Genomic DNA, 15841 nt, shown 5'->3' with positions numbered 1-15841 from the left:
ATGTCACCAACAATGGGGAGTGATGGCTTTTCTCCACCTCTAGGAAAGCGGATACCTTAAAAGCCTGGAGGAAATGGCTCCAGTAGCACTCTGACAGTCTAACCATGATGCTTCTCCGTGGATCAGATTAAGAGCTAACACGGATGTAAGTGGGTGTACTCATCTCAGTCAGACAAAGAGGTTAAAGGTGCCCTTGGATCTCTGTTCTGGGTGCTTGACTTTGTCAAGGGTGAGCAATTTGCCAGTGAAAGTGAGAATCCTTTCCCATTTTCATTTTTATAAGTAGGAGTATAGGGATGCACAGCTGTGGTATTGTGCCATCAAGGAACAGCAATAAACACTGTTAATAAATGAAGAACATTTCTAGATACATGGATAATTGATAGGGTGGAGGAAAGTAAAACAGAAAAACTAATTTTCTATGGGAGTTAGAAAACATTGAAAAAAATACCTAGAATGGCATTCCAGTTTAGGTCATACTAAGGAGTCCTGTGACAGAAACAGATTTTTAATAATATAAATAGTTGATATATTCCAAGAAAAGTTCAACCCTAGAAAATGGAGACGATAAAGAAAACCAACGATATCTGCTTGTTTTATTAATGGCACTTGAAAATTTGAGAAGATAAAAGATAAAGCCCCACAGTTAGACAAATGCAGAAGAAACTGTTAGTAGAGACAATATCCAGAAGTCTGGGAAGTATTCCTGGGTTCCTGTCATGGAGAAAGGACCCGGAGAGCATAAGAAAGGAACTGGATTTCTCAGTCGCTTCTCCTATGAGAAGACTGTGGGTGATTGCAAACCACTATAGACGGACTCATGTAAACCATCGCCATTTTGGTTATAATGCCTCATATACTAATAGCACTAATTTGCCTCCTTGCTGATTTATGAATTTTAAACTATATCCATGTCCGTTGAAAGTGTGGACAGTCCAGAGACACTCCCAGTGGAGTGTGTGTACTAAGATTCTCTAAGTTTCCTTATGAGTATTCCATATTCAGATAAACTAGAAATATTGCCAATATAACTCAGTGTAATGCCTTGGAATTAGTATTTTTAAGAAAAAAATACTGGCATACTGGCAAATATTTCAGAACTAGTTTTATTTCACCTGAGGTCAATGAACATCTCTTAGGCACTTAATGTGTGTTAGGCCCTATAATATATGTTGGTGATGAAATAAAAAATGAACAAAAGTCCCCACCTCCCAACAACTAAAAACCCCTTAATTTTGTTGTAGTTCTTTACTCTTTTTTAATTAAAATTGTTACCTGCATTATTGATTATGACCTAACTATCTACACATGATGCTGACTCATTGCAACAAAGACATATGTAGCCTGTTCAATCTAGTGTCCTCAGGGTGAGCCATCTACTAAAATAATTCACCAACCGATATGATTGGATACGCTGAAAGAATTGCTGTTAAAAGTCTAGCCTTTATGGAGATTTGGAAATGAAGTTGTTATATTTCCATTCTGTAGAAGAAGCACATCTTTAATGGATAAACTTTGTAATGAGCCATTCTAGTGTTCTGCTTAAAACATTTAAGAAAATTCACCATTTCTATACTGTTGAATCTGAAATACTGTTTTAAGTTAGAAAACTGATATAGCAAGTTTCAAATATTTGTGACGTCAGAAAGCTGAAAGGTCATGGCAATTGACCCAGTCTTCCTTTACTCACGTAGCACAGAGGACAGCTTCATCCCCCTGAGACAAACACCGTTCTTTCTCCTCAAGTTCAGGACATTCCTTTTCAGTTCCAATTGGAAACTGCTTGATAGTCCTTGTCCTTGCACGGGTGCCTGCGGGGGATGTGACGTCGTGGCATGTTTTTGAACATGGGCTCCATTCCGACCACTTGGACACCTGGCACTCCTTGGTGATCACACAGGACTGGAAGGTCATGGGCATTTTCTCTTGCTGGCAGAAGCTGTAACAAAGCACTGATATTTTTATCTCGGACTCACAGGCAGTTATAAACTTAGTCTTCTACACTCCCGAATAAACAGCTTGGGCAGTTTAATTGCTAAGTGGACATGCAATTGACAGTTTCTCTGAAAATATGCCAACTTTTGCAAAGTGTAGTGGAAAAACAAGCTGAACATTGATGTTTTTCCCTTGTATCCTTTTTGGCGGGAGTTGTTAAGCCACTCCCAAGAAATAGAAGTAACGGGAGTCAGAGAAACTGACCAAAGCTGAGTTCATCACATTGATTGCGATTCATTCTAGGTTTACTTTAATTTAGAAAAAGAGAAATGTGAAACTGTTAATATTTGTTAATTTCCATTCTATTTTACTGATTGAGATAAGCCTAACCATTTAGCTTCACTATTTTTAGAATAGAAAACATAATTTAATATGTGCCTTTAGCATAATTTGATGTCATTCATGACTTAGAGTTAATATATGCTTATCTAAATATATCAACTTTTCTAATGTCTATATTTTTAAATTTTATTTTTTTATGTGGCCATGTATAAGTCTGTGAGTGTATGGTGTGTGCAGAGTCCAGTGGTGGGTGGCTGACTGTCAGAAGCTGGAGACAGTTGTGAGTTCCTTGATATGAATGCTGAGAAGCGAACATGGGTCCTTTGGAGGAGCAGCAAGTGTTTTTAGTCACTGAGCATTGCCTCCAGCTTATCTAATTAACATGAACTACTTGTGAATATCCTGATTAAAAACACAGTAAATATTTTAAAAACATTTATCTGCTACATACTTAGAGATATACTCTAAAGATATCTTACCAATAAAATGTTTGAGTTCAAATTCGTATCTTTTTAATTCTCCTTGAAACTGAGGCATGTGGATTCAAAACTGTAATGTCAACAAATAAAGCAAAACATTATGGATGTCAACAGCAAGGGTCCAAGTAGCTTGAGTTTTCCTGGAATTGTGCTCTGAGTTTGACTTTTGTTCAGACTCAGTAACCAATACTGTGCAGTGACAGAGACAGACTTCTGTGAACTCAGTTATCCAGCCTGGTAGGAGAGGCCACTGATCAGTCCATCTCATTCAGGCTCCATATTCATTTTTTTCTAATTACCCGCAGAGGGAGCCAGGTCCATTCCACTCTAACAACTTACATCCTGTTGTCTTAATCCTACTACTATTCATGTTTTTGAAAACTGTATTCCCACAATATAATTAGAGCTAAAAACATCAAAATCAATTCATTGAACTTGGAAAGTCTGAGCATAAAATCATACAAGAACACCTAAAAGGAGTTCTGTTGAGTTAGTTCTATTTCCCAACACCCGAGCAAAGCCCTCCTGTGCTCAAATGTTATGGAAATGCTGGAATTAATGGTGTCCTTAGGTATAACACCATTGAATTTTCTTTGCCATAAGCAACTTTTTATCCTCATATTGGAAGTCACTTCTGAGAATCAGGGAAAAATCAATAACTAAATAATGTTCCCTATAACTCCAATTTTACAAAATACACATAATTTGTTTCCTCTGTTTTTATTACCTTTCTTGATACTATTTTTCTCTACATTGGCATGTATTGACCTAAAGGTAATACTTAAAAAGTTCATAGTCTATGTACAGGTGAAAGATAGTCTATTTTAATCTTTTCCAGATAATGTTACAACTGGTTGACTGTCTATTAGTACAAATTACCTTGGTTATCTGATGCAAACTCACATGTCAACTATATTACTATGCCACATTCCCTTGTGATAAAATGAGCCCTTTACAGTTTGTAGGGCTACTGTTCATGGAACCAGTATCTATCCCTGTGAGGCTGGAAAAGATTTTGTTTTTATGCTGGGACCTTGTGGGACTTTGAACTTTACCCCTACCCCTGAGAAAAGCCAGGGGTTGCTAGCCCCTTTTTAAGGGAAGCTAATGGAAAAAAATCCAAGCTACACAAAACTGCTGATAAGATGATGACCACCTAACTTTCCCTATTGGTTGAGTAACAATGGACCAACCAGATAGGTTTTCAGCCAGGCCCTATATTAGCAAAGGGTCAGCAGATGTCTGGAAGATGTAAATAAGCTGAATAATATACATTGGCATTAATACACTGACTCATAAGTTGAATAGTGTCAAGCCTTTGTCTTACAACTGTACCAGCCTGTTAAGTATATATGGGCTAATAGTCAAAATTAATAACTAAGCCAATAGGGGTCCTATAATAGCAGAAACAAGGGTAATTAACCAATGAGAGCTATTAAACCAGGATTTGAACTATCCCCATGAATAGTCTAATTTTTTGGGGAGGTGGCCATTTTTTTTAAACTTTAGCCAAATTATTTTCTATAATCTGAGTGGTTAGTGCAAAAACAGATTTTATTTTTCTAAGACCATACACAGTCTTTTTATATAAGGGTGGGTTTTTGTTTGTTTGTTTGTTTGTTTTTGTTTTGACTTCACCTCTTAATCAGGAATTACAGGATGATATTTTTTTTTAACTGCTTTTGGCTGACTTTGGGGCATCGTTGTCAAGAGTTAACGAAGGTGAAATGTTAGTGAAAAAAAAGAGGCAATTTAGGCAATGGGGTATTTATTAGCAGCATCTTGTTTATGGACTCTCTTGAAGAGCCAGGGAACATTTACAGCTGCTAGACTGACTGGTCCATATTAGTTTTTAGCAAGTCCAGGGTCCATAGTCATTTGGAGTGGATTGTAGACAAAACTGATACTTGTTTGTGTCTGCTAGCCAAGAGGAAAACTGTTGAGACAAATTTAAACTAGGAACAGAAGTAAAAATTTATATACTTAAAAAAATACATTTGAAACTTTTAGGTCCATATTGAAATACATATTACAGACAAGGCAAATAACAGATATCTATAAAACAACAGAAATAGACTCATACCTTTGAGTCTTGGCAAAACACAGATTTAGGTTAAAAGTGTGTAAACTTATATTTAGAAGACAACCAAAAGAAATTTAAAATCCTGAGTTTGTGATTCAAACAGTAAATAGTCATTGCTCTATTAGTTTATTAGAACTATAACATAGAAGAGGAAAGAAATTTGAAATCTAGCGTTCAGAATTGAATTCCATCTAAAACTCCTAGGGAAAATTGTGAGGCCATAAAATGGTGTAGGAAGTGTTTTTGTATATATGTTGCTTTCATTGGTTAATGAATAAAGAAACTGGCTTGGCCTTATTGGGTAAAACTTAGGTAGGCAGAGAAGACAGAATTGAATTCTGCGAGGAAGAAAGCAAAGGGGAGAGCCGCCATGGAGTCACCAGGTCAGACATGCTGAATCTTTCCCAAATGGCGATATACAGATGAATAGTAATGGGTTAAATCAAGATGTAAGAGTTAGCCAATAAGAGGCTAGAGCTAATGGGCCAAGCAGTAATTTAATTAATACAGTTTCTGTGTGATTATTTCGGGGCTAAGCTAGCTGTGCAGCTGGAACAAACAAGCGGACCCTCACTGCAACAAGAAAAGACTCCATTTTTATGTTGGGACATGTGGGACTTCGAACTTCACTCTTGCCCCTGATAAAAGTGTGGGGGGTCTCTAGCCCCCTTTTAGAGGAAGTATTAGCTAATGGGAAAAAACCCAACCTACACAAAACTCTGACAAGATGCTGACCACCAAACTTCCCCTATAGGCTGAGTTAACAATGGACCAATCAGATAAGTTTTCAGGACCAATCAGATAAGTTAGCAAAGAGTCAACAGATATCTGCAGGACTTAACCGGGGGTGTGGGGGAGCTGTTGCTACCCCCTTAAATACTAATTACTTATCAGGAACTAACAGCTGAGCTTTACCTCACACCTTTAGCCAATTGTGATATAGGATAAGTAATTTTGTATTTTGAGACTGTAACCTTGTGACTGCTTTGTGATTTTTGTCTTTATAAACCCCTTACAAAAATAGACGAGGTCCTTCTCCCTCCATCTTCTGAGTCAGACTGTGAGGCAGAGGACCATGTTAGCCTGTACTTAATAAACGAAACCTTGATTTTTTACATTCAAATGTGTGACTCCATGGTGGTCTTCTTGGGGCTCCTAAGACTCAGGCACAACAACCCCTACTGCGTGAACTGGCTTTTTGGAGCCCATTCCCTATAGCGGGATACCTTATTCAGCCTAGATACAGGAAGAGGACCAAGGTGGTCCTCCCTCAAGTGATGTGAGAGACTTTGTTGGCTCCTCATGGGAGGCTCCACCCTCTCTGAGGAAAAGATGGAAAATGGAGTGGGAAGAACTGGATGAGGGGAAGGAGAGGAAGAAGGAGAGAGATCTGTGATTGGTATGTAAAATAAAAAAGACCGTTTTTTTTCTAAAAAAAAATAAAAATATGAGCGCTTTAGGTAAATTCACTCAGGATTGTGGCAATGCTCAGAGAAGACAAACTCATGGAAAGTTTTGAGACTAAGAATATGAGATTCCTTCAGGAGATGCGGACTCCAGTGTTCCATGAAACTTTTGAGTTATCTCCCTCACCTACCTAATATGAGAGCAAGATAATATATATCCATATATATAATACATCCATATCATAAGATGTTCCTATACCTCGGTTTTGGATGTCATCCCACCAGATGAGGAATGTGACAATTAGGGTAGGTTCCATTTCCTACTTCATATCTTTCTAAGTAGGTTTGCAACACATGCTGTTGTGCTATTGTTAGTATGATCAGTTTGAGAACTTTTTAAAGCCTACGTTTAAAACTGAGCTCATATACGTCATTTGATAATTTTGTTAACCTTCTATGGGTGTCACTGTTAATTCCATTCTACAATGAAGCATTCTGGCAGAGGTTAGGGAACTTGCTGAAGAGTTTGATAGTTCTAAATTGTGGTATGTAATTTAAGTTTAGATTTTTTTTTAAACCAGAGCTCATTTCTTAACCATCCCATTCTCAGTCACTTCTCAATGCTTTAACTGGCACTAAGTCATAAAGATTTTGCAGTTATTGCTTTAGCTGGGGAGAATGCCAGAGTACAACTGTAAACAACTGGCACCAGGGCTTCAAAAACACAATTTGTGCCAGTGATAGGCTTCTCAAGAGTTTTGCCATGTAGGGACTTAGTAGTAATTATTAAAATCACAAATAAATACATTTTCCAAAACCACGGTCACACTGATGATCCTAGTTAAACTCAATGGATCTCAAAAATTAAACAAAACACCAGATACTCATGTGCATGTGTGCACACATGTACACACACACACACAAACAAAAAGAGAAAAAAGAGACATGAATGTTCAAAAAGAAGATGTAGGGAGAAAGGATGGGGGGAGGGGTAGCTAATAAGAATGGGAGGGAGAGTACAGACTATCGGTTACAGAAATCATAGTATCTGAATGCACTTTATAGATGCATGAATTTGTCAAAGAACCAAGTCAATTAAATATCTATCGCAAGTAAAAAAGTTTTCTAATAGATGTTAATTTCAGTATAATTCTCAAATGAAGAAAGTTAAACAAATACAAACACAAGGATGACATCAAGTTATAATTGTATACTGCTATGTGGGGCACATAGATAGAATGTAAACTTATGTGTGTGTGTGCTTCTGTGTGATTTTCTATTATGCCTCAAGATTCCAAAAATACGGATGAAGAAACTCACACACTAGGACTTAGAAACACAATGACAAGATGGTAGTAATTAAGTTAGAATCATAAGTATTTGATGAGAGGCACAGAAGGTCACTTCCAGTAGTAGGTGACTGTGGTGAATAATAACCATATATCAGAAGTTTTCAGGTTTAGATAAAATTAGTTGATGATGATTAACTGAGATACAGCTAATTTGGGATGAAATAACATATTGACCAGAAAAAAAAAAAAAAACCAAACATATTGCATTCTTGGCCTAGAGAAATATAGAGTTGGTAATAAGTAGTAAAAATAAAAAAACACACACACATTACAAGCTTCGCTTACATAGCCCGATATTATATGGAGATTGTCTAAATTGGAGGTCTCTTTAGGTCCCTCCCCATTGGAGATTGGGTAACCCTGCAGAAGAGGAGCAAAGACTGTAGGAGTCAGAGGGGATGGAGGACACAAGGAGAACATGGCCCGCTGAATCTCTAAACTGGGCTAATGCGAATTCACAGAGACTGAAGCGGCAAGCACAGAGCCTGTGAGGTCTTCTTTCCTGCTGCGTGCGTGCGTGTGTGTGTGTGTGTGTGTGTGTGTGTGTGTGTGTGTGTGTGTGTGTGACTGTTAGCTTGGTGCTTTTGTGGGACTCCAAATAGTGGGAGTGGGTGTATCTCTGACTCTTTTGTCTGTTTTCAGGATTTTTTTCCTCCTATTGGGTTGCCTTGTCCAGCCTCAATATGAGGGCTTTTGCCATGTTATATTGTATTCTATTTTATTGTAGGTGGTTGTTGTCTCTTGGAAACCTGCTCTTTTATGAAGAGGAAATGGACAGGAAGTGCATCTGAGTGAAAGGGGAGGTGGGAGGGAGCTGGGAACAGGGAGGAATAGAGGGAGGGGAATGGGTTGGCAGGTACTGTATGAGAGAAGAATTTTTTTTAAAAAAAAAAACTTTGTTAACATTTCAAGCACTATTTCAGGTCCAGTATAGTACAGCCAATGGTACTTTTAGCTTTGTGAGAGCTCTCCACGCTGATTTCCATAGTGGGTGCACAGATTTGCAATCCCACCAACAATGATTAAGAATCCCTTTACCCTGCATCCTTCACATTATTTCCTGTCAGATTCTATACCACCCCTTGTCATATACCCAAAGAATTTTATATCCTACCCCAGAGATCCTTGTTCAACCATGTATGTTTATTGTCATTATAGGCACAATAGCAAGGAAATGGAAGCAATCTAAAAGCTCTTCCGTTGATGAATGGGCAATAAAAATGTAGCAAACTATAAAACTATTTAGTGATAAATAAAAAAGAAACCAGGCAATTTTCAAATAAATTAACGGGGCTGGAGACTATTGTACTGAGCAAGGTTGACCTAGACTCAGAAAGGAAAACACTATTTGTGGTCTCTTATTTGTTGGTCCTACTTCTGGATCTTAGATTTGCGCATATAGCCTGAAGTATTCTCAGGAGAATCTAGAGAAGAACAAAGAGACCATGGCAGGAGCAGGGAAGGAGTTCCAGGGAGGGTAATAGTAGGAGACAGGTGTTATGAAGTTGATAGTAGAGTTAGAGAGGGCGGAATTTAACCAGGAGGGAAGGTTAATACAGGAGAAAATAGGAAATATAAATAATATTAAGGATCCTTGAAAAGCTATAGAGAAACATTGTTTTATGCTTATTTCCTATTCCTTATTTATTTATTTATTCATTTATTTATTTATTTATTTTAGATTTATTTATTAGGTATACTGCACATATCCCTGCAAGCCAGAAGAGGGCACCAGATCTCATTATAGATGGTTGTGAGCCACCATGTGGTTGCTGGGAATGGAACTCAGAACCTCTGGAAGAACAGTCAATGCTCTTAACCTCTGAACCATCTCTCCAGCCCTGTTTTATGCTTATTTAAAATATGTTTTATATAGTCAATGAAGTTACACCATATAAAGTGATGGTGCTCTACCCAAGAACTATACAGCATTTAATAAAGACCCCAGTCTCTGGTATGGGAAACCTCCCAAGAATTTTTGATTGGAGAAATACAAAATCTTTCAAAATAATATAGGCTACTGCTATTCTTCTTAATTTACCTCCCAAATTTACAGGTACGATTGTATTGCTGAAGATGCCTCATTCTTTGGACATGGTAAGTGGAATGATTGATATGAAAGTAATTTGGACTGCCTCCTTGAGAGCTGGCTGGTTGTCACAGCACTGAAGTACTCGGCAGCTGCCAAGGGAATGGAGCAGTTGCCAGTCCTATACAACATGAAGCTTATGAAACACATTGATAACTGGACTTGCACAATATCCCAAACTGAGAAATGGTGTCACTTTTATTCTGGAGGCAACCAATAGCTGTTTAATTGGACCTAGGACCTGCTCAACAGGCGGGAATTCATGCTGGTTACTATAAATAGAACTAGTTACTCATGGCTGGAAAATCCATAGACCACAAACAAGAATCTGCTGCTGCCACATTCCCAAAACAATGTAATGTCAGCTTCTTAAATGCCCCCCCCCTTATAACCAAGGCAGGCCTCACCAAAGAAGCTTCATTTTGCAACTATAGAGATCACAGAGATCCACAATGCCTCAAAGTGTATAGAATCAGATGAACGGAAGGTATCCAGCACCAAATAATGTATCCGCAATGCTACTCCTATACGCATAGCTTGCAGAAAATCATATAAGAGTGGGTGGAATGACTGTAAAAGTCAGAAGACCAAAACAGCTGCTGCATGATAGTGTCCCCTCACTTGAAGGGAAAAATGCACACAGGACATCTCCACAGTATAATTGTTTGAGCATGAATGGCATAGTGAAAACACCAGTTGACATGTCAAGATGGACAGGAGAAATTCACATGTTCCCACTCCTCGATTAAGAGCTACAGATGGTCCATGACTGCTGAGAGAGTGAGAATCAGCTTCCTCCAGGGACCAGGTTCCCCATTGGTTATTTCATCCAATATGGGGCTCTCTAGATTTATAACCATACATTAAATGGGCTCCATATTTTATATATGCATGTGTATAGCATATATATATATATATATATGAAGATTTTGAGTTTGAGAGGGAAAATCAGGGGTCTGGGGAGAGTTGGCTAGGAAAGATGAGATGGGAGGGATGGAGATGTAGTGTTTATGTATCAGTTTCTCAATATAATGTTTTTGTAAAAAATAAATCACCCTCTATGGGTAAAGATTTGATTAAAAGATATGGAGCATAAAGATGTATTTGGGTTTTATGCAATGCCATGTAGCAAGATGGAAGAAAAAACTATAATATAAGATTGAAGACAGTGACTATCACAATGATTAGTATTCATAATAAATGCATTTAATACTTACTGTCAGATAATTTTCTAATCTTCATGTGTGGAAAGTATATAAAACATTATATAATTTTATTCTCAGAAAAACCTTATGAGAAAATGGTTATTAGTTTGACTTGATTACATCTGAGTAAACTGGGGATAAGGGGGTCGGAAGGCTTTTGTTTCCCTTGACATCCCTGAGATCTTTCTTAGCATTCTGTCAAGTCAAGAGATGTTAAAATGGTGTTGTCTCTCACAGCATGTCTACAGCAAATCTAGGTTTCCTAGACCATGTCCTATAGTCCTCTGTAAAAGGGATTTTATACTGTCATTTACATGTCTATGATCTAGCTATTTATCAATCTACCTGCCTTCTATTTTTAAGAGTTACTTGTATGAATTTATCAAAGGATTGTTGCTTGAAAAGAATGTTTCAGCAAGAGCTTCAAAGATAGCTTAGTCTATAATGTGTTTGCCTTGAAAGCATGAAGATCTTAATTTTATCCACACAACCCACGTTTTCAAAATATTAGATTCGGTGGCATATACTTGTAATTCCCCAAACATGGGGAGACGGAGACCGAAAGATCTGTGGTATTAGCTGGCCACCCAGCCTAACCTGCAAATTTTCAGGACACTGAGAGATACTGCCTCACAGAAAAGGTGGATGGCTTCCCAGGATGCCACACATGATGTTTTCCCCAAAGATCCACATGCACACATGTGCATCTGTACATATATGAACATGCATGAATAATTTTGGTCATTAAGATTTTCTTAAATATTTATATCGTAAAATAAACCTGCATGGATTTCCTGTTAGATTTATTTGAGTGCAACTTATTTTGCAAATGATGTAATAGAGTCTTTAAGTGTCCTGCACATCATACAGCTAGAAGGTAACATATAGATCTTTCAGCTGATGGCATCTATGACGGTGTCAGCAACAGTAGCAATCACTAAAGCTATTATCAACTATGGAAGAAGGGAAACAAAAAATGCTTTGACCTAGTGGACAGCAGGAGCCAAAAGGAGAGAAGGAGTTACTGAAATCTTAGAAGCATTTAGCTTTGAGTCAGGCAAATGGGTCAATCATGAAGAATAACTGAGAAGAAATAGTTTTCTAGCAACTCATAAATAATCTCAGCAGCCATATTTTTTCTTAATGTAGATTCACCATGGATGCATCCAGTAAGAAGTATTATCCAAGGACCAGGTGTTGCTGAAAGTCTTAAATATCATATACATGTATGAAAGTGTAAATTACAAGCTCAGCATATTATTATGTTATATACATACATTACAAATTACAAGATCAGAGCCAAAATAATAGGGACAGAGGAGGGCTCACACATCTGGGCTCCGTTTAGATCCGTTCCTTTCACACATTGTGTTACAGATGATCAAGGTAGTTCCATAAACAGTCTAATGTTTAGCTGTGTTATTTCACAGTTATTAATGAGGTCCAATTGACTGACAAGATCATTCATGCTTACTAGTTTATTCATCTGCTATCCTCAGTCTTTCCCTGCTTAATCCTGGCCAGAAAAAGCTGACATCATGAGGCTCAAAGGATAAATATATTTTGGTTCCTTACTTTTTTTTTTTTTTTTTGAGTATGTCCCTGTGGGAAGGATGTGGATAAGGGATGCTTTGACGAGGATGCTACAGTCACTCTGACAGCTTTCTTTCTTTTATGAGGTGTTGTAGGAGAGCCAGATGGCCAATACTGATAGAACAAAACTCTGGCTTGGAGCGAGAAGCAGATGTTACTCACTTCACCTTTTATTGGAGAGAGGAACTAGATAAATACTGAAAAATAACAAACAAACTAGTATTTATGTTAACGACTTCCCCCAGAGATAATGAGCAGAGACTTTCCTCAATCTGAAAAATGCTATATTTACTTTATTTAACCTCTTTTAATTCAAATATACTCTAGTAGAAAGGAAACTATTTAAATCTTTTCACCAAAAATATTTTGTAGCCCATTTAGTGATGATTGTGCTTAAGAAAACTACCTTCTCCTAAAGACTGCACATTAAATTTTCTGAAATGACATGGACATTATTTTTAGCTTCTTAAAGAGAAAACTCCAACACCCTCATTTTCTTAAGATCAAATTCAAACATTCCCATCTGGTAACAAAGGCTCGTGAAAATCTGTCACTATTTTCATTGCTTTCTCAGGCCGTCGTCTGATAAAATTAACTCTTATCTGGGTTTCTCCAGCAGCCTGACGTGTTGCCTATTCTCCTCACTGTCTACAGTAGGAAAGTAACCTAGACTCTTGTTCTCAGTCTCTTATTTGCCACTTCCTTTGCTTTTAAGCAAATTCTGAGGATCTTGATGATATAGATGAAGAATCTCAGGAGCTCATGGGCCAGATAGGCTGGGCCATGCAGAAGAATAACAACAACCTTGTCTCAAATAATAAAAGAGGAAGGCAAGGATTGAGCTTGTCCTCTGACCTCTGAATACATGAAATGTCATATATACATCTGCATTCATACGTATGAACATGAATGTGCACACAAATAAACATGCAAGATGCACAGACATATAAAAGGATTTTTATAAGTAAGTTGACGATATTTGGTCAAAACAGATATCTGTGAATGCTATTTGGTGCCTTTGCTCTGAAATTACTTGTTTTCTCTCTCTCTCTCTCTCTCTCTCTCTCTCTCTCTCTCTCTCTCTCTCTCTCTCCCCCCCCGCCTCCATTCCTTCTGTTTGTGTCCATATATCTGAACATATCAAAAGTATTTTATATTGTAGTTCATAATACTGAAAAAATCAAAAAGATAAAGGAGGCAATGGTTTAATATTAGATAATATCACAAGGCTAGCACTGACAATCTATAATGTGTAGGAGGAATCTGTTCCCATGGACTAGTGAAACATAGGGCTTGATTTTCTATTTGCACTGTGCACCAAGATCACTGCCTCTAGATGTGATCTTGTTATACATGTGAATTCTTAGATTTTTTTCTAAACAACTTAACTAAAATATGAACTTTAACAAAATCCTCATGAGATTTACTTGGGTAGTGAAATTTTAGGATCAACAGAGATGATTCACCTATGTCCATTCCCAAACACAAGCATAAATCAGTCATTATTAACAGCTGGGAAAATGAATCCAAATCAAGGTAATACAACTTCTCACAAACAGTAGAAGTAGCTCTCACACAGAATAGGAATTTGTTAACAGGTAGGTGATTAACCAAAAAAATTTAAGAATCGGGAACAGAAATCTATGCAAAGTTTTCCTAACAACTTTGAGCACTGAGGATTGCACTGGCACTTCTCTGGTTTATGAGGTTTTCTGTGCTTACAGGAAGTTCTGCTGTTTCGGGCACCAGCTGTTCCATGAAATATATGTGCTGCCTCTTTCTCCTGCCCTCAGCTCAGAAGCCAAGCCCAGCACTAGCATGGGTAGTAGACTCTAAATCACATTTAGACCCCTGGCTGCAAGCACATTTGGGAAACATCAGCTTTAGCTTTTAGATTTCACAGCACTGAAATTCCATTAGGGTGTTGGTAGCCAAAATGTGTTCCATACGGGAAAGCAAGAGATTTTTTTTTACAGGTTTTCTATATCACTTGAAAACAGACCCTCAGGCTATTTTGTGGGAATTAATAGATGCAAACTCACATTGCATACTCAGTGAACTCAGCTGAGGAAAAATGCCTAATATATTGACCGTGGCATGAACTACATAATAGACACAGTAGACATAGTAGGACCATGGCATTTTATCAGTAGGAAATGAAACAAAAATAAAATCCCAAACTCTAACCCTTCACCTCAGGTACCTTGAAATGCTCTGAACTGTAGGAGTTGGATTACTGACAAGTCAATCATATGCAGCACCTTCCCCAATCCAGGTAATTCTTTACTCCTTGAGAATTATTATACTGTGAGGAGTCTATATAACTGTTCATAAATATGAGTCATCTTGACATTTATGGATATACTATTTAGAAACAATATAGCAGTATGTCAACTTATCACCCTGTAGACTTCGTCTGTAGCAAGCACTTAAAATATTCTTAATCCATTAAAAAGCAAGTTTTCCTTTTTTTAAAAAAGGAAGTAAGTGCATTAGCATTTCTTAGTTCACCAGACGGTTTCCTTTAAGATGAGAAATTGTATGTTGCCTGTGCACAATATTACCAAACCTTCCCAATATGGGTGATATAACCAAATACATTTTGAGTAAGTATTTAAAATATATTTAATGTGCGTTATACAAAATGGCTAGGCTTGAATACATTGTAATGTCAGAATGGTCATTCATGCTATGTCATGAAATGTATTATCCTAAAAAGGAAAGTACTTGTTTTATTCTTGGGAAAGAAAAGAAAATGACATGCATTTTTAGACAGATAAGTTTTTCTCATGTACCAATATTAGGCTATTATATCTGCATTCCAATCTCTTGATCTTGTAGCAAAGTTACATTTAGAGATTTTATCCTAGAATACAATGCTAATAAGACATGCATATTTTTGATTCTATGATTTTTAAAACTGAGTGGAAGGTTTCTCAGATCCTCTTAATCCCCAAATTGTGGCATGTCAGACAGTGATGAATACTAGGTGCAGAGCCAAGAGACCTAGACAGTCACAACCTGCTGATCCCGTGTTACACAACCCTGGTTAGCTAATGAAGCCTTCACCTCATGGTCTTTTAATATGTGGAAATTATATTTTACTAAAATATCAACAGAGCTTTTTTCCTCAATAAATGTGTATGCCTTAAGTTTTTATAACCTAACTAGTCAGTCTAAGTCATGATTTGTTTATATTTAGATGAAACCTTGCTTAGAGACTTATTGTAATGATATTAAAGTTGAAATTCTGTCATTAGCATAAAATTTTGTTTCCTATACCTTATCCTTTCTTTATCAATTTGAACAAATACATTTACAAATTCTCTGAATTTTATTAGCAGCCCTTTCTTTCAC

At 37.2% G+C, this 15841-nt stretch overlaps 1 protein-coding gene across 1 annotated transcript in view; it reads right to left on the bottom strand.

Annotated features, from left to right (window-relative positions):
• Thsd7a (thrombospondin type 1 domain containing 7A) overlaps positions 1-15841 on the bottom strand; it is a 402007-nt gene that overhangs the window by 164167 nt on the left and 221999 nt on the right. Inside the window, exon 3 of the mRNA XM_050145877.1 lies at positions 1691-1939. Coding sequence (XP_050001834.1) covers positions 1691-1939 — 249 coding nt within the window. The remainder of the gene's footprint in view (positions 1-1690; positions 1940-15841) is intronic.

This window comes from Alexandromys fortis, unplaced genomic scaffold (genome assembly GCF_014885135.2).
Source record: "Alexandromys fortis isolate MF-2015 unplaced genomic scaffold, M_Fortis_MF-2015_v1.1 scaffold_34, whole genome shotgun sequence".
Classification (NCBI taxonomy): domain Eukaryota; kingdom Metazoa; phylum Chordata; class Mammalia; order Rodentia; family Cricetidae; genus Alexandromys; species Alexandromys fortis.
Note: the sequence above shows the minus strand (reverse complement) of the source record. Positions and strands in the feature narration are given on the sequence as shown.